This window comes from Populus alba, chromosome 3 (assembly GCF_005239225.2).
Source record: "Populus alba chromosome 3, ASM523922v2, whole genome shotgun sequence".
Classification (NCBI taxonomy): Eukaryota; Viridiplantae; Streptophyta; class Magnoliopsida; order Malpighiales; family Salicaceae; genus Populus; species Populus alba.
This window is the reverse complement of record NC_133286.1, coordinates 11932810-11956314: the sequence shown is the minus strand read 5'-3', so window position 1 is coordinate 11956314 and position 23505 is coordinate 11932810. Positions and strand designations below refer to the sequence as shown.

Sequence of the window (23505 nt, the reverse complement as noted above, 5' to 3'; positions counted from 1 at the left end):
AACAATTCATAGAGAACAATGAGGGTCTCAATCGGAACTCAAGAATGGGGCACCATTTCAGGTTTCAATCTCTCAATTTTCTTTTTAATTTTATAAAATTTATAGGAAAAAAGAAAGATGAAAGAACAATTGAAGATTCTGCCTAAAAGGGGATTTTTAATTTATCCAATGGACACATGAATTAGTTGTTTCTCTTTAGTGGTAACAGTGAATCATCTGTTTATTAGATTGAGGACGTTCTCAAACTATTTCAAATTTTGATTTTCATATCCGTTCATCAAGCTATGTTTCTAGTCTGGATTAGGCATTCATCTTATCTCGAGATATTGAATCTTATAATGAGTAAGAACGATCAAAGCTGACAATTTTCTGGCGATGACCTTTTTTTTCATCTTATTTGTATTAAGAATCTTGTCGCCGTCCCTTTTTCTTTAGGGCATGCACTGCCAACCAGTAAACATCATTTGGTTGAAGCTTGCAAAGAGATATTATAATTGAAAACCTTCCTCAAAGAGTTGGGTGCTTCTTGCTCCCATTGGACCGTTAGTATCTCTGATGTAGCTTGTAGGCCGCCCCTGTATCAATTCGCTTGAAAGGTCTAGGTAAACAGTTATTTTTATCTCCATGAATGTCTTAGAAATAGTCAGGATAAAGATAATATTAGTTAGGTAGTAAAATTAAGGATTTTTAAGTTAGATTATGAATTTTTTTTTCTGCTTGAAATTTTGTGTTGATTTTATTTTTGTTTGAATTGTGTTATATTGTTATTTACTATTTGACTGAAATTATCTATATAATTAGTTAGAAATTTTACTTATAATTTTACTATCCGAATTTACATTGCATTTTCCGTGACGTGTTAAAATGACAATCTTGGCTTAGCCATGATGTTCATCCATGACTTCCTGAATTGTGACAAATTGGCCCTTCTCAATGGAAAGCTGAGCTGCAACTCCAATAGCAACTGAAATCAACCCATCTTGCAAATCCACTGCAGGAGCTTTTTCACCTTTTGCTCGAACTGCAGACAAGAAGGTAAGGTGTTCCAAATAGCTGGATCCATGATGCAGTCCATCATATCTGAAAAACAAGTTCGTTCAGAATCACACTGAAAAGAAGCCTGAAACATTCGTAGATATAATAATCCAAAGCATTTTCACATATAGACTTCGAGGAAACTCACTTAATTCGGCGATCCTCGGCTTTCAATGTTTGTACACCATCCCTTCCTGCCACGCGAGTACCAAAACGCACTATACTCTCTGGGACAAAGGCCTCCCCCTATAACAAACACACAGTTTGAACAAAATGAGTGGAAGGACTTGCATACATGCCCAAGAATGGAGCAGCATGCTGGAAATAGTAAATGGAACTGTTGGATGTTAAAATTAAAACAACAATACAATTGAATCAGTCATTTATAATGGAATCTTCCAGACATTATGAAGCAGCAAAAGAGGTGACTGCCTATAGACGAGGGAGATGGCAAATGCGAAAAAAAATAATATATATATATATATATATATATATATATATATATATATATATATATATATATATATATATATATATATATTTGCCGGATCAGCATTCACTTCCATGAATAAAGCTAAAGCATATGTGTGCATGCACAAGTACCTTTCCTATATCACCAACAACAGATATTTCTTGCTCATTTTTACTGCCTTCAGCAAACATGCAAAGGTCAAGCATCCCTCGGGAACCATTGTCAAACTCAACAATAACATATGCATTGTCAATGATATCTGGTACCTGAACCACAGCAAGGTTATCAATGGAACACGGGGTTATTCACAGCTCAAAAGGTTTTAAGGAATTACATCTCGTGAAAGGAAAGATCAAGCATTGCAGAGCTCGAACTGTCAATAATCACCAAACTAAAAAAGCTATGTGCCTGGATTCAATTTACTCACTCATAGATAGAACACTCAATTCATTTAGATAGAATTCAATGATCTAGCAAAAATAGCTGAAAAACTAGCAAACATGATCTGAAGAAAAAAGTCAATTCTGATTTAATTACAGATATGCGTATAGAAAAGTCTCTCTTCAATTCCAACATCATTTCAGATATGCAAATCCAGAAAAGCCCTTCCTCCTTCAGTCAGCAGTATTCAGACAGGGTCCCGTTTGACCAACAAGTCCTAATCAAATGGACAGCCAGAGCACAAACAATTACATTTTCAGCATTTTGTTGCTGAATGTGACCATATATCTATTTCCAAGCCTCATCTATCAGAGTATAAATCATGAAACTGTGCTTTGTAAGTTGTAATTTGAAAATGTTACGGCATAATTGAGCCCATAGACCATAATCATACAGCCATACCCCTTCAGTGGCCTAACCAGGACTTTTCGTAATGAATCTCTGTCTGTACATTGCCAAGTTTATTGGCCTCAAGGGCATAGCTCACAAGTCAAAATGCTTGTCAAATGACTTGGATATCTTCAACGTAAACAGCATGAAAGTCATGTTTATTTTATTGTATATAAATGCACTGGAGAGATCAGCCATCATTGCATTCTTAAGCACCATAGAACAGCAGAAAACATAAAATTTAATACGGATTATGGAACTATCTCAAATATAACTCCTGGGTTTTCGCAAACGAGACATATGCACTAAGCAAACTCATTCTACCAACTTCCAAGTGCTCCAAAATACAAAATTAGCGAATTGTGTAATCATGCCATGGTTAAAGCTCTTTCCTGTCGGCCACCAAAGCCCAGGTCTAAGACTAAGTTCCACTCCATGTTAGATTCGAACTCTCAGTAAAAAAAGGTTAATATACTGAAATTTAGGGGATTGCTTACGCATTTGAATAAAAAAATTAAAAGAGAGCTCGATTGAATTGCATGTCTAAGTCCTGCAGCATTATAAACTCCTATAAAACATAGATCCATAAATAGCATTGCAACTTTTTATCCAACTATGGCATATGAATTATGGTATCTTTATCAAATTATCACCAACATGAACTTACCTTCCCATCATATACTTCATCCTTGTGATTAACATCTATAGCTCCAGAAGCCATAACTCGAACAGGATTCGCACCCGCGAACAGCTTCATTAAATCAAAGAAATGGCAGCACTTCTCCACCAGAGTCCCCCCCGTGTTAGCATTGAACCGGTTCCAATTGTCAACCTAATCAAAACCAGCAGTCAGAAACACTGAATGGCTACAGCAGTATCTTCATAAAATTAGTTGCCTAATTTACCTTAACCAAGAAAGGAAACCGATGTTCCCTGATTGCCACCATTTTCACTTGCCCAACAGCTCCACCCTTTACAACTTCAATCAATTTAGCAACCGGTGGCATGTATCTATACTCCAGTCCAACTTGCACGAGCATGTCTGTCCTCCTTCTAGCAGCATCAACTACCTTCTTGCAGTCAGCAACAGTGGTGCACAACGGCTTCTCCACTAGAACATGATGGGGTTTTGGGTGGTTAATAATGTCCATGAGGATTCGATAATGAGTCATGTTTGGACTGGACACAACCACCACATCACAAAGTCCGCTGTCCAGTAACTCTCGGTGCCCTGAAAATACCTTCAATTCAAGTCACTTCAATGTTAGTTCAAAGGAAAGGAGGGTGATAATTAGCATTAGGTGACAGATGAGATGTGATTATTGATTTTAATACCTCGAGATGCCAACCAAATGATTGGGCTAATTCAACAGCTAGTTGTTGGGAGGGAACATGAGGATCAGCTATGGCAACAACGCCAACGTTTTGACTGCGAAGATGGTAGAGATTGATGAGGTGTTCTCTCCCCATCATTCCCACTCCTACGATTCCGTACTTCACTGTACCATCATCATTCTCGACTGAAGCCATGGTTTGGGTTTTTTTTCCTTCGTTTGTTTTGATCTCTAACGTCCAAACAATCCCTTGTAGTTAGCATGAGACATATAGACAAAATAAAAGGTAAAAAAAGTCTATTTTATTTTTAATTTGAATTACTATTAAACTTAAGATATTTGAAAGAATAATTAGTATGATCTCGGACTCGTATTGTTAATTTGAGCTCCTCGAATTGCAACCATGTTGGTTTTAACAAGTATACGAAGGCGTCGTTTGTGGAAAATAGTTTTTTTTAGAAAATAGTTTTGTGAATTTTTTAAAAAATATTATTTTTAATGTTTAATAATATCATAAAAAATAAGTAAAAATATATTTTTCAATGTTTGATTGTACCATGAAAAATCACATATTAAAATTTTAATTTTTTCAAAATTTATCTAACATGTATAGAGCATTAAATATAATTATCTAATCATTTACAAGAAAATAATGAGATATAAAAAGTGTGACGGTGAAAAAAAAAGAATTTATTATATCATATAATTATATATAGTTTATTTTATAAAATATAATATAAATATTTAAATATAATATTATAGATATGTAACTAATTTTTGGTGTTTGAAGAACATTGAAAATAAATTTATTTCCTATGGTAAACTAATTTTATAAGACAATTTATATAACTTAAAATGTATGATCATTGTCATATATAACATGTTTTGTATTTAAATATATTTTCTAGCAATATTATATATTATTATTGATGAGATTATCATCATTGTTATTATTATTATTTATTTTATTTTTATTAACATAATCATCATCAAAATAAATATTATAAATTGATAGAGAATATCAATCTATATTTATCTTATAATAAACAAGATCATCAAAATTTCATGTATTCATCCTAATTAAGAAGTTGTTTATTTTGTAAACATGTTTTCAAAGCTGACAATAAATCTATTATCACTCTTTTAATGATTCTCCAGGATTTTTGTTCTTCATCTTTGTCAAATCTTTGTAACTTTATCACCACTACTCAGCAAGTTAATTTTGTAATTTGTTTTTACATGTATTTTATCATCGATTCATAAATATCTTTTTCTTTAGAGAGAATCTCCGCATCCCACTATAAAAACATGTCATATTCTACTATCAACTTTCAGAGTATTGGAATAGGATATGTTATATTAAAGAGCCAAATTAATAAAATAGCTTTTTAAATAGTGTAAATATAGTTATTTGTTTATGTGCATTCCAATAGTAAAAAGCTATTTAGAAGAGCCAATTATATTTTAATATATTTTATATTAAACTAATTTTAATATATTTTATATTAAACTAATTTTAATATAATTATATAACTAATTTAGTTATTTTTATATAATATAAGCATGATGTTATTAATTATATAATTAATATGAGTAATTTATAAAATTAATGGAGTAACATGAAAGTTAAAAGATATAATCTTAAGTTCAAATTTAAAACTTTTAAATTTAAAATTTATTTATATGAATATTTTGTAATTAACAGAGCAGGGACACAACTGATATTATTAATTAATTAGAGAACAAATGCCTTTTATTTTTCCAAACCGCAAAGAAGTTGAGGCATAAAGCTTTGAGATTTGTAGGTTTATTTTCTTTTTTTTATTATGTTTTTAAAGAGGGAAACAAAGGAAAGAGACCAATGGATATATATACTTTCTCTTGCTTTTGGTTGTTCTACAGAGAAGTGTAAAAATAACATTTTAGAGTAAGAAAATACATTTTAGCTATTCATATATAGCTATCCCGTTAGAGTTGTTAAAACTAAAAATAATAGGTAAAAGTATAGTTTTATGGTTTTGACTATCCTATTGGCTCCTGTGTTGGAGTTACTCTTATAGCCACAATTATTCAATAACACATAACAACTAGCCGCCATGAATAATTAGAACCAACAGAGATGAAAATAACATAAGAAAAACAACAAGCACATGCAACACATAATTCTACCTAATAAGGTGAAACACACAAAAATTATAATTTAAAATTTCATTACCGAATATTTTTTTCTCGAATAGTTTGCCTCTCTAAGAGGCTTATAATTAATTAAATAAATTCAAAAAACCAACCTAAACAAATTAAAAAAACTCGTAAATAGAAAAAAAAAATAAAAGTTCTAAATAAACTAAAAAAATAAAATCACTAAGTATAATTTTTAATTTTCCAAACTTAATAAAAAAAAATTCTTAAAACATTTTACATCGATATTACTTTACTGTTTGAATCAAATTAGTTTATTAAATAGACAAACAACAATGAAAAAAAATATATAAATATAATTTAGCTAATATCTGCCTATGAACTTTTTTTATGTTTTTGTTATTGATATTTTTCAAGATTAATTCATTTTTAATCAAATAAGCAGTATGATATTCCATGACTCCTAATATGTAACAAAGTTTTAAAATCTCTTGATATTTTTAATTAATTTATTAATTTTAAAATAAAATAAATATCACAAAACACCTTTAATTTCAATAGTATTTTTTCTTTAAATTTATGTTTTTTTTCTTTAATTTCATACTTCAACATATGGTTTATTGGAAATTAAACTTTTATAATTTATTGTGATTTGCTTTATATATAGTTAGCTCAGCCTCATAACCCATGTCACGAGTTTGGCGGATTGATTCAAGTGTTTTTTTTTAATTTATATATATATTTTTAATTTCATCATTCAACACTTGATTAATTTAGAAATTAGATTTCATAATTTATTTTGGCTTATTGTCTACGAGGTTAACTTGAGTTATGGGTTTGGCGGGTTAATCTAGTTGTCTCGAGTTTTATTTTTGTTTTTTTTTGTTAATTTCATCATTAAACATTGAGTTGATTAGAAATTAGATTTCATGATTTGTTTTAGTTTGCTTTCTATAAGGTAATATTAGTCTTATGACTCGGATCACATGTTTTGTGGGTTAACCCGAGTAGATTCGGGTTGTTTTTATTTTGTCTTGTTTTTATATTGATTTTTTTTTTAATTTTATCCTTCAGCAATGAGTTTGTTGAAAACCAGACTTCATAATTTGTTTTGATTTTCTTTTTACAAGGTAATCATGGTTTTCATTACCTTGATCGCAAGTTTAGCAGGTTAAATTGAATTAAGTCAAGTTATTTTTTTGGTGTTATTTTTAATGAGGTTATCCTAATCTCATGACACGAGTCACGGGTTAAATAAATTAACTTAGGTTTTTTTAAATCATTTAAATGTTATTCTACCATAACAACTCCACATAATCCTTTACTCTCACTTGAAAACCCTAAATTCAAGAATTAAAAAAACGATAAAAAAATATCGATAATTGGTTCAAATTAGCTTAGAGCACTTTACCACACAGTAGTATACACTTTTAAAAAAGCTAACCAATCAAAATCTCTTCAAGCTTTTTCCTTCACCTCCCTAACCTTTTCTTTATAATACCTTACTTTTCCCTCACTGAATATTTATAATTTCAAGTGATTGAGTGTTTATTTTAGTAAAATTCTACACTTTCCCCTGAATCTTAAGTTTTTCCTAAGTTTTCACAAGAGTAAGCTTAAGAAAACGAAGAACTATCATTATCTCCTTTCCGTTCAAGGTGGGATATAATAGAAATAGAAATAGAAATAGAAATAAAAATAAAAATAAAAATAATTATTTTATTAATTCCCAATATATCCCTTCTTTACACTATTTTTTTTTTAATGTTTTCTTGGGTAATACTTTTCAGACTCCATCACTTGTTTATGCTAAATTTAAACTGAATTATTTTGAATTTCATTGAATTATAACGAAGTACCTTTCTTTCCGCATATATCATTTTTATTTATTTTTTATTCATGTTTTTATATTTTTTTATTTCTTGATCATTTTTTATTTATTTTATCTTAATCTTTCAAACTCATTTCATTCTATTCAATATTTTCTTATTTTATTTTTTAATTAACCCACAATATTCTCAGGTTAAATTTAAATTTTCATTAATACTAAAAATTCAGGTCTGGGTTTACAATTTTAACATCATCTTTCAGATATTGTTTGTTTTTCAGCGATTTTTTATTTTCTCATTTTTATATGTCGATTTCTCACATACTTTTTCCTAGCACATTAATGCATTTCATTGACGGCCTTTCATGCTCTTTGCCAATTGAACTTTTTTTCTTTTCTTTTCTGGGACGTTGTTCTTTATTTCACATGCATATTTTTACTAAAATGCTACTGCCTCTTCTGTGTAAACTAACATGGGTTTTTATTTATTTATTTATTATTATTAATATGAGTGTTCGAGTTAATTTGCGTATATCTTAATTAATCCTACTTGTTCTAAAATTAATGATTATATAAATTTTCCGTGACTCTGAGATTTATAAAAGATTTATAAAGTAAATCTAGGATATGATAATTAAGGTATATCTTCCGGGGTCTATGAGTGGTTTTTTATTCTGTTGTGATTTGCTACGTGCGTGAACATTAAAAACATAAACAACAAATGACTCTTCAGTTTTTCTACTTTGAAACAGGATGACATGCATAAAGTCACAGCGATGGAATTTCTCAACACCAAGCAAATGGTAAAATTGTATGTGTTGTGCAAAGGGAGAGTGTTTTGCCTGCAGACCCAAACTAGTGAATGATTAAATTTTCCAGCGAGCGCGAAAACGGTGTGCGCCAATGCGCGGATACGAAGAAAACCCGCTTCCTTTCGAGGTCAAAACAGTAAAACGGTGCACCTCCTGTCGTTTAATCATCCATCATCAAACCATCAGCTTCACTGTGAGCTTCCACAAAACCCTAACCAGAACAACCATCACTGCCAACAAAATAATTCAACAACAATGAAATTCCGGTATTCCAACAAACTCCCTATTTTTGCTCACTCTTTACGTCTGAGCCACCAACACCATCAGCGACGCCAGTTCTTCACTTCGCTTCTCAAAAGGGTCCAAACAGCATCTCAAGTACGTGCTTCTTTCAATGGAAGCAGTGGAAATCCCCGAGGTTAGTTAATTGATTGAGTAATTCTCCCGGTGTTCCTGAGAAAATTGAGGAGAAAGAGAGGGGGAAAATGCCAATTATTACTATTAATATTTTAACTATCTTGGCTCCCTCTTGCATTTTAGCTTGTTAGCTAGTTGTTAAGGTTGCTTGGACGGAACTATAAAAATGTACTCTAACTTGAACTGTAATTTTCCGAGAGAGAGTGAATAAACTAATGATTCTTGAGGTAACAAATTTTTACAGTGAATAATTTGGTATGTATTGATTGGGGGCATGGTCGTGCAGGTAATGTATTTCTGGTACCTGGTGCAACCGTCGCCACTTTACTCATGCTCGGTGCTCTTCATGCTCGTCGGCTTTATGACGATAAGAAGGTATATTATTCTCACTCTTTTACTTATTTCTTTCAAATATATGTTAGTTCATGCTCTTTAAGAGTATCATTATGTTATCTTTTATCTATACACTCTTTGTTACAGTATTCGTTCCCTCTTGATGCCAGGTCGAAGAGGCGCGGGAGAAAGGAATTGAGTTCGAGTTCCAACCTGATCATAAAGTAATATGCTTATATAATGACCTGAAATTTAAGTTTTGATACTTTAACCTTTTATTTTTATGGTTACATCTGTTTCGATTATCAAATTCTGTGATTTCATATCTAGTTTTTCTATTAATTCCTATTACTTTCTCAACATCAGGCGTCATTTCTGAGGATGTTACCTTTACGCTCCATTTCTAGACTTTTCGGTTCCTTGACAAGTGTGGTGAGTATTCTTCACCCTTTTCTTTTAGCTACAGGCTCTAGTTACCTCTGATGTTATAACAACACATCCAGTTATGGAATAGGTTTTGTGCACTGGCCAGCCTGGTCTCTGATTGAAAGAAAAAAAAACCTCGAATTGACCACATAAATTCTTCTTTTCCCTATCACTTCCTTCACCATTGTGTTACAATAGCATTGGTGCTTTACTATTTCCGTATGACTTGCTAAAGGAACGAAATTTCAGGAACTTCCTGTTTGGATGCGTCCACATGTTTATAGAGCATGGGCTCGTGCATTCCATTCAAGTATGATTGCTTACTGTTTCTCTGCTCCCTTTTATTGATCGATACCTGTACTTTCTTCCATGTTTTGCTGTTATTTTTTTTTTTATGGATACTGTAGAGTATGTGAATTGTTAACTAAAAACAAGGATATGAGAAAATTTCTAAGCTTGTGTTTATATCAGACTTAGAAGAAGTAGCTCTGCCTCTCGAAAACTATGCTTCTTTACGGGAATTCTTTGTTCGGACCTTGAAAGAAGGTTCCAGGCCCATCGACCCTGACCCACATTGTCTGGTAACTGGTAACAAGCTTCTTGTGGCATCTTAGTTTTCCAAGCTGTTTCAATTGCTGATTGTTTTTAAACTTGCTTGTATATGTTTCATTTTTTCTTCAGGTTAGTCCTGTGGATGGTACTGTTCTAAGATTTGGAGAGTTGAAAGGCTCAGGGACTATGATTGAGCAAGTCAAAGGTTTTTCTTATTCTGTTTCTTCTCTTCTTGGTGCTAGCTCCTTGCTTCCCGTGATAACTGAAGGGGATATGCACAAGGAGAGTAGTGAAGAGCAAGGAAATCTCAAAGAGAAGAACAAGAAGTCATGGTGGAGATTTTCATTGGCTTCCCCTAAAATCAGAGACACTGTGTCAGCATGGTACTCACGTACTAACATGTTTCCTTTTTTCCCACTTTATGTAAATGTATTGAATTTTCGTTGCAAAACTGACATGGATTATTATTAAGCACTTTTCTTTAGATTAACCTAAAAGGTAATGGATATCGTGCTTCTAGAATTTGCAAATACGTTTAATATAGCCATATTTTCTTACTACAAAATTTATTTTCTTTGTAATTCGATGAAGTTATACTTCCAGATTTCATGGGAAATCTTAGCTAAGGAGCTATGTTGTTCATGAGAAAATGCCATTGGGATTCGGGATTGAGATGGGGAATGTTAAGAATCCATGAATAATTTTGTTAGAACCTAAGAATAGTGAACAGTAATGAAGAGGTTCAGGTGTTGTCACTCCTAAAGTGCCTCTGTGCCAGAAATGTGCCTTTACCATTTATGCATGATTTCAAAATCTTGAAATGCATACTAAATTAATAGCATCACATGGAATATGGTATTGGCTTTCATTCATCTTCGAGATTAAAACTTTGTTGAGTGGAGCATCTTAATATGCGTGATGCTTGTATTGCACTTTTCATGCAATGCATTTAAATCTTCTGTTAGGTTGTGACATCATTATTTACAGAAGAAGCTAGCTGACTTTCATATTTTTTTTTATTTACATCCATATGTTACGGATCTCTGATGCATTTTCAATTGCTTGATAAATGTTGATGGTTCCATCCAAGAATAGAAAAAAAAATATGCATATGGAATTCACCAAATTATTGCAACCTGGAATAAGTACCATGTTTCTTGCATGAAGTTTCCTGGGGTGGTCAGGATTTTGAAATCAAGTTTTCCTGTTAATGCTTTGGGCTTTGCGGAAGATGATTGATTTTATGTTAAGCTCTAAGGTCCTTTCCCTGTCAGATTTTCTGCTATACATGAGCAGTATGGTCCTATAACTAATGTTAAATTGGTGCATGCATTAAAATTTGATTGCAGTCCAGCAAAAGGCCTCTACTACTGTGTAATATACTTGAGTCCTGGAGACTATCATCTGATACACTCACCTGCTGATTGGAATGTTCTTGTCCGCCGGCATTTTTCAGGTAGCCCAATCAACCTCTTATTTACTTACATAACTCAGTTTTTGGATACACTGTGTTATTGTTTTATTAATTTTACTCTTCAAATTAGACATGCATCCGCTTCTCTTCTTTTGATTAGAAGGTTCTTTATAGCTATCAAAGTATCAATCTATTGTGCTTGATTTGTTGTCTGCCGGCATTTTTCATGTAATCCAATTAACCTTGTTTCTGCTTAGGAAACTCAGTTTTTTGGCTACTTTGTGTCATTGTTTATTATGTTTGGCCTTCAAATTAGATTTGCATTCGCTTCTCTTCTCTTGATTAGAATGTTCTTTATAATTGTTAATCTGCTGGTTGCTTAGGCTCCCATAAGATATATTTTTTTCACACTTAATTGATGATATGTGATATAAAATGGAGAACATGACAGCAATGTCCCTTTGAAAATTGCAAAGGGATGGTGAAGAATACATTTGCACATTTACAGTGCGGAAGAAAGAGGGAGAGAGGGCAGCTTATCTACCATCAGGAATGCTGTAGAGATAAAATCCTTGGCATTGTATTGATTTATTTGCACACATGAGAAATCACAAATCATGTCTTTGTAGTGTGTGCAGTGCTTTCCATTTGTTAGTCGCTGTGAAGTGCTTCATATGACATACTGGTCCTTTCAAGAAGGTTGTTTTGAAATTCACACCTAGCAAGAAATAGGAAGAACACTATTTTGGTGCCTTGCCTTCTCTCTTTTCAGAGACCTTGATCAGCTTATGTTCAATAGGTTCACTAGATCAATGGGCAAATATTTTTTCTGGTCAAATTCTCTTGGAACTGTGCTAAATGCAGTTGCTTGGGTTGTCCTGGTGACATCAATCAAAGATTCAAATTGCACATTATGGCATCCTGAGGGAGGATGCCGCAACAATCAGTAACAGGAAGATGGATAGCCATAATGACCAGCATATTACCATGAGTATGAGGAGGATTTTAATCTGTTAGTGCTTATGGCACATGAAACAGATTGGTTTTGGTTCTAGAGGTGCACATTCATAAATTTGTCTAAATAGCTGTAGCAGTCACCAAGTACACAAGGAAGAGCATGTTTGCACCTGTGCAATTTGTGATATATGTGGTCAATATTTTTTGTTGGATATTCACGCATGCCTCTATTATTCCATTAATATATAATTAATGTGACTTTATGCTTCTAATTTTTCAGTTATTATGTAGGGCATCTATTTCCTGTGAATGAACGAGCTGCAAGAACCATCAGAAATCTTTATGTTCAGAATGAAAGGGTAATCCTGATTTGTATCTTTTGTACTTAACATTAAGATTTGACAGTGTAGTAGCTTCAATATTATTTTTAATCTTCTATGCTTGTCCTTAATCTTGTTGGATTGGAGGTGTTTAGTTGTCAAGTTTTAGAATGTTATATAAGATGGTGGAGGAGAGGTGAAGAGCTACATCATGCCATAAAGCTCTTCTTTTGCATATAATTTATATATGTATTGGAAATTTGATTCTTATGTTCACAATTAAAAATTAACAAAAAATTTACTGGACAGTTGCTTGATAGAAAGAACCAGAGCCTAACACGTCTTTTCTGCATGAATTTGTGAATGTGTGTTTTCACTCTCTTTCTCCATTTGTTGGTCACATCTTTTGTTACTATGTAATGTGCCAATATGCTCCATGATCTGCTACTTCCCCACATTTGGCACATATCGGTAAGCTTTCAACCTTTTTAGCTGTGGTAGCTCAGTGTACAGGCTTGATCAAAATAGCCTGACAGAATTTTCTTGGATGTTCTAGTTTTTTAGTCTCGAGTGTGCTCTGCTTAGCTACCCTCTCCTCATCTTCATGGATATCTCTGGGGTTTCATTCATTGCCTTTGTTTCGTTCTCATCAGGTTGTGCTTGAAGGTTTGTGGGAAGGAGGATTCATGGCTATTGCTGCAATTGGTGCTACGAATATTGGGTCAATTAAGGTAATGCAACACAATAACAGAAATATAGTGCGTCTCTAATGAGATGCCTCCAGCTGACATTAGTCTAAACTTGCATGTTGTACAGCTTTTCATTGAACCAGAACTTCAAACAAACCAGCGAAGGCAAAAGATACTGAATTCAGAACCTCCAGATGAGCGAGTATATGAACATGAAGGGGTTGGTAAAACTCTCAAGAAAGGGGCTGAGGTTAGTAATGCGAGTAGATTGTATTTTGAGAATGATCCTTGCTAGTAGTACAGCTATGATTAAATCAGGTGCAGTCCTTCCCAATTTTTTTTCTTCCAATCTGGTTTTCAACACTTGCTGTTAATCATTTCAACCTAGCTAATTGGAATCCTTTTTCTCCCCAGACCTGTTCTTTTATTTGTATGGAAAAGGCATATTAGTCACCATGAGAATTTGATTGTTCTGAATCTTTTCATTTGAAGACGATGATTTTCATGGTTTCAATGATTGCTCCATTTAGGTGGCTGCTTTCAACTTGGGATCGACAGTGGTGCTCGTGTTCCAGGCCCCCACATTAAAAATGCTACAAAACAGGGATTCATCTTCGGAGTTTAGGTTCAGTATCAGACGTGGAGATAGAGTGCGTGTTGGGGAAGCTTTGGGGAGGTGGCATGACTTGTAAGAACAAGCTTGGCGTGTGTGGTACATTGACAATAGAGGGCAAGCATTTGTATAGAAATTCTACACCAATGAAGGTGGCGAACTGATTTCTTACCGTATTTCTTCAGGGTTTGAAGCCCTCGACAGCTCAATTTTTGTTTCCTGAAGCACCTTTGTTGGTCATTGAAAAAACTCGGTTATATCCTAGAGGCTGTGCGTTCAAGAACCATTAGGCATCAAGCAACTCACTCCATGGGTTCGACTGTAAGGACAGTACTGGTTCTTCTGTGTTTTGGTCAAATATTTGTTTGATTCTTATTTTGTTCATATTACATTATTGATAATTTGGTTTCAGCTTTTTTCGTTTTCAAAGTCGGGAAATGTCAAAAAAATTTTTCCAAAAATAAAAAAAATTAGGATAAATTATTCGGCTCCTAAAAACATATAAACCTGCTCCAAGGGGGTTACCCCCAAATAAATTAATACGAGTCTACTCTAGCAGTAAAACAAGCTTGTGCTTGTGTCCATGGAGAATGATTAGTAACTAGTAACCATTACACTTGATAATACTGGAGATTATATACATGCCTCGGCTAATCTTACTTCGGACGTTGAAGCACGAGACCCTTCATGAGTCCAGGAACATACCCCCTACAAATGGAAGGCAAAGGATTAGGCCCATTTCCCTTCTCAGTTAGGAGGCAAAAGAGTGGACTCCGAATACGAACTGGTAATTTCAACAGAGCAAGCGACTTGGCAAGGTTGGCTGCGAAGCAAGGACGAGAGATTGCATTTACCAAATGTGCGAGAACCCTTAAAAATCAATCAGCTAGACATAATATCTATCCAAAGGTACGTTGCAAGATTTCAAGATTCACATGGATTCGAAGTAGTCTGGAAAAACATAATGAGGCGTTGTGCTAGAAACTGTACTGCTCAAAGCCCCAGTTAGTCTTAACTAAATACACCTTCGTACCAAAATTAATACAACTGTAAGAATCTGCAACTCCAACATGCGTTTGTTAAAAGCATGAAATTTCTTTTTTTTTTGTAAGAAGTGATGTTAGAACCATGAAATCTGCCACTTTTTAAAAAAAAAAAAACTCATACAGTTTTATTGTCTCCTCAATGCACCCATTTTAACTATCTTCATCTCAATTTAAGGACATGCTACAAGTTTACCGCCAAACATGCACAGATGGAGTATAAACACAGTCGGAGTTCCATAAAATTGATCCACTCCTGAGTCAAGTTCTCAAATATATTGTAACAGATCTTAGAAGTTAGAACCAAACCAACATCATGGAAATCCGATAAAAAAAAAAAATCAACATCCTGGCAGCTTGTTCCTGAGAGGATATGGTTTCTATAGATGATAACAGTGAGTAAATGCATAAGACGCCTCCATTCATGAGGGTAGAGCAGCAAATATTATCGGCTCTGTTCAATCTTGTTAACACCACTTTGATCTCATCACACCCTCATGTATTATGCTTTTTCTCTGAGATGGAACCACAACACATCTGTGAGACTGAGCCATGAAAAATCATTCTTTAAGAATCTAAAATGTTTCTGATCCTTGTGCATCCTGCATTGTCTTCACCACCAAGCATTTCAATTCCAAATGGTAGCTGTTTCCACGGTAGCTCCTAGCAAATAGGCAACACATTTCAACCATGTATATTTTCCACTCTTTTCTTCATTCCCACTTGAAAACAGCAAATTCTGTCATTCTAACAGGTCGTTCCATAGCTCAGACTGATACAGAGAGCATGAAACAAAACAAAAATTCCATGCTAATCGAGTAAATCCAACCATCAGGTAATTCACCAATCACTGGCATAACCCATTCTGTCAGGCATATCCAAAATAAAAAAATGTATCACCGATTAAAACAAGCATTCTGCAGTGTCACTAGACACTCTAAATTCTACCAAGCAGATGCCTACTCTAATATGCAGCTAAGAAAGATCACGAAGAAATCAATGAAGTGTCTATTCTCCAAATTGTTTGAAGAAATTTCACACAGATGAAATATTTGTATTTTGATAAAAAACAGAATTAATGACAGAACTAGAGTTTCTGTCAATTACATTTGTATTTGCACAATCTGTCAAAAAATACCTCATCTTTTTCTTGCATCTTCTTCAAACTCTTCAACTCATCCAGCACCAGATCTCCCTCTCTCTTTCAATCACTACCAATCTATCAAAACTTTGCCCTGAGAATATTAAAAAGAGATAATAATTTAAATTTCCTTCAGATTTAACCAAAATCAACAGATTAACAGCCCTTCCAAAACCTAATAAGATTATTATCGAAAAATCAGTAAGAATAGGCAAAGGCACACCTACGTCTGTTTGGGGTAAGAGGAAGAAGAAGGACCCCGCTTGTTACGAAACATCATGTAACCGACGGGTAACACCACTCCAATCATCATTAATGCTGCGCCGATTAGGTATCTTAACGGACTCGGTGGCTCCACCTCCATGACTCTCCTGTACTGCGCCCGCATGGTATCGAATGAATTTGTAAGTGGACAATGATAACAATAGATCCAGATCATCCACAATCAGGGAGGGAGAGAGACTTACATGCATTTTTTTTATATACGATAGAAATTGGATTGATCGACTGTATGATTACGATAATTTTACAGATTTTTTCGCTTGGCGATTGATTGATTGACTAATTGCAGATTCTTTGGCGAAATTGTGAGGAAAAAAGATGCGGAATTTCAAGTTTCGCTTACTGGTTAGTACCTACCAGGATCTGAATAATTCTGTCCAGTAAGATAGGTCCGGTGAGTTCTATTGACCGCTTGATAGTTGCCACGAGGATATTAAAATGACCATCGAATCTCTGGTATCACGTGTCAAGTTCCTACGGGATTTACATAAAACGACACCGTCAAGACAGACAAAAAAAAAGATGAAAAAATCCTGAAAATGTGAGCTTCAACAGCCAACTACCCCGAAGGGTAAGGCCGCCAAAGTTTGCGGGTGCCTTGGCCAGTGCTTGTCCAATTTTGAAAACTTAAAAGACTAGAAGAGAAATATGAACCTGACACGAAGAAGAGTGAGTTCAAGAATTCCTCAAGTATTTGGATTCGGAAGGTTCTTCAAGTCGTCCCTCGATCCCTCCTCCATTACCCACGGCGTCCACGTTTTCCAATGCCCTGTAAGTCAATTTATTTCATTAAAAAGAAACAAAGAAAGAGAGAAATGAATTGTATCTGTGTCAATTGGTTAGGACTCTGTTGGTATTGTTGCGAAGCTCTCGGATTGTATTGCTTCCAGAGGTGGAAACATTCTCGGTGCTGATATTTTCGTCCCTCAAAACAAGAATGTCTTCTACTCTAGAAGGTATTACCTCAAGTTTGTTATTCCGGTTACCTTCCTTTTGCTTGCTAAATTATTTGCTCAATGACAATTTTGTGACGCAGCACGTGTGGTTCAATGAATTCTTGATTTTTTTGTAAATGGGTTGATGCTTGTTGTGGTTTGGGTTCAAGGAATGGTATTTTTAACGTTGAATGTAGTTAGCAAGCAGCAATTGCTGACCTTCAATTGCTAACCATTTTTACCTGTTTGATCAATAAATTTTGATTGCAAGTGGAGGTGTATTTTGATTTATGTGTAATGTGGCAGTGAGTTTATTTTTGACCCCGTTAAATGGCCGCGTGTGCAAATGGATGAGGACTTTCTCAGAATTTCAAAAATGTTCGATGCAACAAGGTCTGTTGTCCGGGTGCCTAAGCTGGACCCCAAATTCAAGATTGCTGTTATTGCTTCAAAGCAGGTGCTGTTTGTTGTAATTTTTTTTTCCAGTGGGTTTGTTTTATACTTTCGGTATCAATCTAAATCTGTGCTTGTCTTGCTGCAGGAGCATTGCCTGATTGATTTGTTACACTCATGGCAGGATGGAAGGCTTCCGGTTGATATAACTCGTGTAATAAGGTGAACTTTTTGAAATGTTAAGACTTCAGGTTTATCTATTTGGTCTAATTATGGTTCTTCATGCGCGACAGTAATCATGATAGAGGCCCAGACACTCATGTGATTCGGTTTCTTGAACGGAATGGCATTCCTTATCATTATTTACACACAACTAAAGAGAATAAAAGAGAAGAGGAGATCCTGGATTTGGTTCAGAATACTGATTTTTTAGTTCTTGCCAGGTACATGCAGGTAAACCTGATGATAAGGTTCAGAGATCCTCATCTGTTTTCTTCTTGTGTACCAAACTAGTAGAATCTATGTAGTTCATCTGATAGAAGAAATAGGGTTTCCTAGTTTCTTTTTCATCTCTGATATCCTTACAGGAAATCCTGTAATTTTATTTTTGCCTGCTCCTTTTTGTACCCACAAACATAATATTACTTGCAATGTCCATGATGCATACACAGTAGTTGATATAAATGAGTCAACTGTGGCAACATTTGTATTCACAAATTTAAATCTTGAGTGCAGATATTATCTGGTAAATTTCTGCAGAGCTATGGAAAGGATATAATTAACATTCACCATGGTCTTTTGCCATCATTTAAGGGTGGGAATCCATCAAAGCAGGTTAGTTTTTGTAACCTTATCCTTAGGATATAGAAATTATCACCTATGCAACCATTTCAACTTTTCTCCCTGACTCCCACACATTTTTAATTGCTAGATATTGTTGGCAGGCTTTTGATGCTGGTGTGAAATTAATCGGTGCTACGAGTCACTTTGTTACTGAAGAACTTGATGCAGGGCCTATTATTGAACAGATGGTAATCACTATCACTTACTAAGCTATGAAGTTTCTTGTCTAAACTATCGTAATTTCTGTTGGTTGTACTTAGTGGTGAATTATTTCTTGGCTCATTGATTTGGGTTTTGTTTCTTTTATTTCACCTTGTACCATCACTTCCTCTGCTATCACATTATTTTTGTTCTTGCCATGTTGCCAAAGTGTTCAGAAATGTAAACTGTGTCACTTTGTAAAATTCTCCACTGTCATATCTATAAAATGCTGGAACTTCTCAAATGGATTAACAATTTCCAATCAATTACCCATTTTATTGAATAGAGGATTTCTAGATGCTGCTTTTTTCTAAGATTGAAGACTGACGAATGAAAAATCCTAGTCAACAGAGTTCAATATCATGGTGAATTGGTGAAATAAGGAGTCAATTTGTAAGGAAGAGGCCATTTATTCCGGGCTTGAAAACACAAACTGGTTGGTATAGGAAATTCAGAACGAAATCTATGAGATGATTGGATCAAGTTGAATTAACTGAAGAAGAATGTAAGTCTTTAAAAATTGCTTAACCCCAGTGTCTTTCTTTCCTCTTTCTCTCTCTCTCTCTCTCTCTCTCTATTTTTATATGAGATATTCAGAGATGATTCCTAAAGAATGTAATTGCCGTGATTTGTACCTAATATCTCGTGTAGCTGATGTTGTTCATTCAAGGATCTTTGCTATTCTACACGCTTCTCTTTTTGGAAACATTAACTTTGAATTGTTAGAGTTGATTTGGTAGATTTCTGAAGCCATGCTAGTGAAACGAGCAGGGAGGGTTTGTGCCTCGCAATAAATTATCTCAAACTACTGTTTTAATTGATCACTGTTGCAATCTGAAGTTTTAACACCATATGGGCTGTATCACAACATCTATCATACGATGTTGTTGTGATATTGTCTTTATCTACCACGTGTTGCAGGATATGTAACTGGTTTTGCCTAACTTGCTTAGTTTTTTCAATATCCCTGTTTACGTGTTACAGGTTGAGAGAGTTTCTCATAGAGATAATATCCAGAGTTTTGTGCGGAAATCAGAGAACCTTGAGAAACAATGCCTTGCAAAAGCTATAAAATCATACTGTGAATTGCGTGTTTTGCCTTATGAGGAAAACAAGACTGTTGTATTCTGAGGTGAAGACAAAGAGGAGAGAGCTGTTGACTGTTGTTACAATCTGTATGTTCGTGAGCCATTCATTTTTCCTAATTAAAATATTCCCATCACAAATGTCGAGATGATGATTATTATTATTTATATTCCAAACTCAGAAGGTCACCTAGTGAAATTTAAGCTATCTCTTTGGATTTGATTTAGTGAGAGCACCAGACAAAACTGATCTTCTATTGTTGCCGACTTACAGTAAGTTCATATTTAGTTTGCACTTTTGAAGGAATTACTTAAGCTATATACTGAACTACTCGAAGTGATAGTTTTAAAGTGTTTTTACTAGGTAATTCACGAGATTTGAAACTCGTGAGTGCTTATTAATATATTCATGTTAAAGAACCATATCAACTTAATAGCTTATGATATAGAAATGAGAATTATTTTTTCAAGTTTTTGTCTAATACTTGATTTTTTAATACTTTCTGCTTTCTAGATGAAATGTTTTTTTTTCTTCCTTTATATCATATGTTATAACCGTGAATTCAATCTGAAAAATGGTTACATGTTGGTTAGGAACGCCAAGAATAATATCATTTATTCGTTTTTAAAAGTGAAATGCATGAAAATTATATAGCTGTCTGTCTTATCTAGATTGTTTTTTTAGCATTAAATTGAAAACCAGATCAAAGAGATGCTTCCGGGTTCGGGGACTGCATTAGAGAAAGGTGTGTGCGTTTCTTACATTACATAGGTAAATTGTACAAAAGAGGGATTTTCATTTGTAATATCACTCGTATACCGTTGTCACTCTATACTTCATCGAACAAAACTATCATCTGCTCTATTTTCTCGGAGCAAATATACAAACATCGATCATATGCTATGCTAGGCACCATCGTTTATGCTCAAACATTTCAGGGATTGGTCAGTTTCTTCAACGCTGCTGACTTGTCGAAGAAGACTCTGTATACCATCAACCCACCTCTGCTTGTGAATTTTGTTCTTGCACTTGAACTCCAGCAGACCTTGTGCTGTTTTAGTGCCAAAATAGACTTCCTCAGTACCAGTTTCCCTTTCTTTTCTATATGGCCATGCTGTTGTCTCATCACAGACTCCGTAAACAACACCTGGTAGCAGCAGAAGACATTCAGGTGTTAAAGGATTTAAAACTTCAAGATTTGTTGCTCAAGTATTTTGAGATTTGCAACTAGAAAAGAGTATTTATCTAGTGCCACTTTACCTTTTTGCTTCTTGGACAAGGCTCCTCCAACGTGTTTGCTTTTGATCTTAATTAGGACCTGAAAAGATTTGTATCGGTGAACAACGTATTTTATGACCTCAATAAACTATCGCTCCCAACTTTTCTCCGAGGAGTATGTACCTGGGATTTCTTGTTGATGTACACGGTGACATGTTTCCATCGCATCACTCCTGACAATTCCAATAGCAACTCATTTAGCACTAGCATCTAAAATCACTCAACAGCGGTTTCATTTCTTAGTATTTCTTTATCAAGAACTCAAGGAAATTCCAAAAGCAACAGAGAGGGCATGGACATGAACCTTTCTTTGTGTGTTGCAAGAGTTCACCAACACAGGGAGGGCCCTGTTCTTCTGATGGACCATTTGAAGAAGAAGTCCAGTGAGTATCCGCCACCCCCCTATCATAAGGACTTATAGCAGCATTCCTTCTTGCTTCTTTTGGCAATCTTGATTTTAAAGCTGCTTCTCCTCTCAAAGCTGGTTTAGAGGATGGGTCACATTATTTACTAATCAATGTTCACGATCGGAAATAAAATGAAGACCAGAAAAAGATTGAGCAAATACCCGTTGCCGCCGCCGCAGTAAGGGTCATTAGATCACCTGGACTTTGAAGATCTACTGCTGATCTCACAACAGAAGCCACACAATCGTGATCAACTCCGGCTGATTCTGCTAATTCTATGCAATGTGATGCAAGGAGTTCTGCAGCTGAGGCCAAAGCCATGCTCATTTTGGAGCTGGAACCACTGGAATTTCCGGCAGCTGTCACGGCAGCCAATGCCGCAGCTAGTCCGGCTATAGATACAGCAGAATGCATATGGGCATTTTCCGTGCGTGCTTTGTCTTTCTTCTTCACTGCACTGCTACTGAATTCCTTGTGGTGGAACCATTTCCCTATTGATCCTGTCCTTGAACCTCCTTTTGAATTTACCACCTTCCCTGACTGCAAAGGAGTGAAATAATTTGATGACAAGAATAGAATGGATTACGTGCCAAAAAAAAAAGAAGCTTTGGATTACTTAATTTCGGATTTGAGAATGTTCTTGTTCATATCAGAAAATAAAGAGGACAGGATTTAGAAATTGCAAATAAACTAAGAGTAGCTGCGAGGAAGACTCACTGATTGTTGTGCCACAATTGTCTCTGGAAATGTATCGGGATTCTTTTCAGTGAAAAACTCTTTCTGCTTCTGAGCCAGAGCTTTTGAGATTTCTGAAGCAGAGAGACTCCAGGATCTTGATAAGAACTCCATAGGCTCTCTTGGCGTCTGGGGTTGAGGAATCGCTGGCAGTGAAGATGCAGGTTTCAGCTCTTGGTCCTCCTCTAAATATTCTAGCATCGAAGTGCTCTTAAAAGCAGAATGAACTCCACTTTCCATTTCTTCAATTTGTATTTCAAGTATTCCAATCAAATTGTAAACCTTCGCTTCCTTGAGCTATTTCTTGTTTAGGGCAGTGATCTCTCTCACTAAAACCTCAATGACTGGTGTTCCCAGTCAAATCAGTCAAAGATGCCTCTAAGAAGAAGAAGTAGAAGATACGAAAAATACTAGCCTTGCAAGCTTAGAAAACAAGATACAACTGCCTTCGGAACAAGGTTGTTATATATATATATAGCATGTAGCTACAAAAAGGTCAATAAACTTGCAAATGTAGGGGACAAATTAGATTAAAAAAGCACTTTTCAAAATCTAGTGCTTCGAAACCTCATGGAAATAAGGTTGGGTTTCGTTAAAGGGATCAAAAGGACAGAATTCACCAAACTCGATAACTAGTATGATTCTAAGCTTAAGGGACACAAATAGAACATCATCCTTAACAAGCGGGGATTGTTCCTTAAGCACTCGTGCAAGAAAGCGCAGGATTCTATAAGGAGACAAAGGATTATGTGTTAAACTCTTGTACTTTTTGGAGGTTATGAGTATTAAATATCGAGTGTATTTCCCTATGAGAGCTAGTAAGAGCGCATCATGGATGATTCACCTGCAAGTATTTCGAAAGCTCGTGCAAAGACCGGCCACTTCATGAATATTGGCTGGACGGTGGGGACCGTTTAGGATTCTTTCTCTTCCATTTCAACAGCCTTGCTTGAAGCAGGACGGTTAAGGTTGGTATCATTATCTATCAG

At 34.9% G+C, this 23505-nt stretch overlaps 5 protein-coding genes across 11 annotated transcripts; 2 read left to right on the top strand and 3 right to left on the bottom strand.

Moving 5' to 3' along the window:
- Positions 1–237: 237 nt before the first annotated feature.
- LOC118062888 (uncharacterized) lies at positions 238–3932 on the bottom strand. The gene is made up of 6 exons (XM_035076758.2): positions 3674–3932; positions 3244–3579; positions 3006–3170; positions 1639–1773; positions 1184–1281; positions 238–1080 (listed from the first exon to the last, which is right to left on the bottom strand). The coding sequence occupies exons 1-6, from the start codon at positions 3866–3868 to the stop codon at positions 879–881; spliced, it is 1131 nt and encodes a 376-aa protein (XP_034932649.1). The 5' UTR covers positions 3869–3932; the 3' UTR covers positions 238–878.
- Positions 3933–8431: 4499 nt separating this feature from the next.
- LOC118062869 (phosphatidylserine decarboxylase proenzyme 1, mitochondrial) lies at positions 8432–14583 on the top strand. Its single transcript, XM_035076732.2, has 12 exons — positions 8432–8869; positions 9155–9243; positions 9372–9425; positions 9568–9633; positions 9877–9937; positions 10099–10208; positions 10309–10562; positions 11529–11635; positions 12842–12909; positions 13524–13601; positions 13687–13809; positions 14090–14583. Exons 1-12 carry the CDS (start codon positions 8707–8709, stop codon positions 14249–14251), a joined length of 1335 nt encoding a protein of 444 aa, XP_034932623.1. The 5' UTR covers positions 8432–8706; the 3' UTR covers positions 14252–14583.
- An 845-nt stretch (positions 14584–15428) lies between these two features.
- Positions 15429–17025, bottom strand: LOC118062968 (uncharacterized). 6 transcript variants are annotated; one of them, XR_012169307.1, is made up of 4 exons: positions 16824–17025; positions 16580–16732; positions 16354–16450; positions 15429–15987 (listed from the first exon to the last, which is right to left on the bottom strand). XR_012169307.1 is itself a non-coding variant. In XM_035076872.2 (3 exons), the coding sequence occupies exons 1-2, from the start codon at positions 16827–16829 to the stop codon at positions 16580–16582; spliced, it is 159 nt and encodes a 52-aa protein (XP_034932763.1). In that variant the 5' UTR covers positions 16830–17025; the 3' UTR covers positions 16286–16450. The 6 variants fall into 6 exon arrangements, 2 of the variants coding, with proteins under 2 accessions (XP_034932763.1, XP_034932762.1); XR_012169308.1 differs by having other exon boundaries at positions 15429–15878; XR_012169305.1 differs by having other exon boundaries at positions 16584–16732.
- A 135-nt stretch (positions 17026–17160) lies between these two features.
- LOC118062967 (formyltetrahydrofolate deformylase 1, mitochondrial) lies at positions 17161–20359 on the top strand. 2 transcript variants are annotated; one of them, XM_035076870.2, is made up of 8 exons: positions 17161–17409; positions 17482–17594; positions 17880–18030; positions 18151–18188; positions 18260–18419; positions 18702–18800; positions 18911–18997; positions 19995–20359. In XM_035076870.2, exons 1-8 carry the CDS (start codon positions 17287–17289, stop codon positions 20139–20141), a joined length of 918 nt encoding a protein of 305 aa, XP_034932761.1. In that variant the 5' UTR covers positions 17161–17286; the 3' UTR covers positions 20142–20359. The 2 variants fall into 2 exon arrangements, with proteins under 2 accessions (XP_034932761.1, XP_034932760.1); XM_035076869.2 differs by having other exon boundaries at positions 18115–18188.
- Positions 20360–20814: 455 nt separating this feature from the next.
- Positions 20815–23505, bottom strand: LOC118062966 (VAN3-binding protein). Its single transcript, XM_035076868.2, has 6 exons — positions 22499–23505; positions 21943–22321; positions 21679–21855; positions 21498–21547; positions 21357–21414; positions 20815–21243 (listed from the first exon to the last, which is right to left on the bottom strand). The coding sequence occupies exons 1-6, from the start codon at positions 22754–22756 to the stop codon at positions 21002–21004; spliced, it is 1164 nt and encodes a 387-aa protein (XP_034932759.1). The 5' UTR covers positions 22757–23505; the 3' UTR covers positions 20815–21001.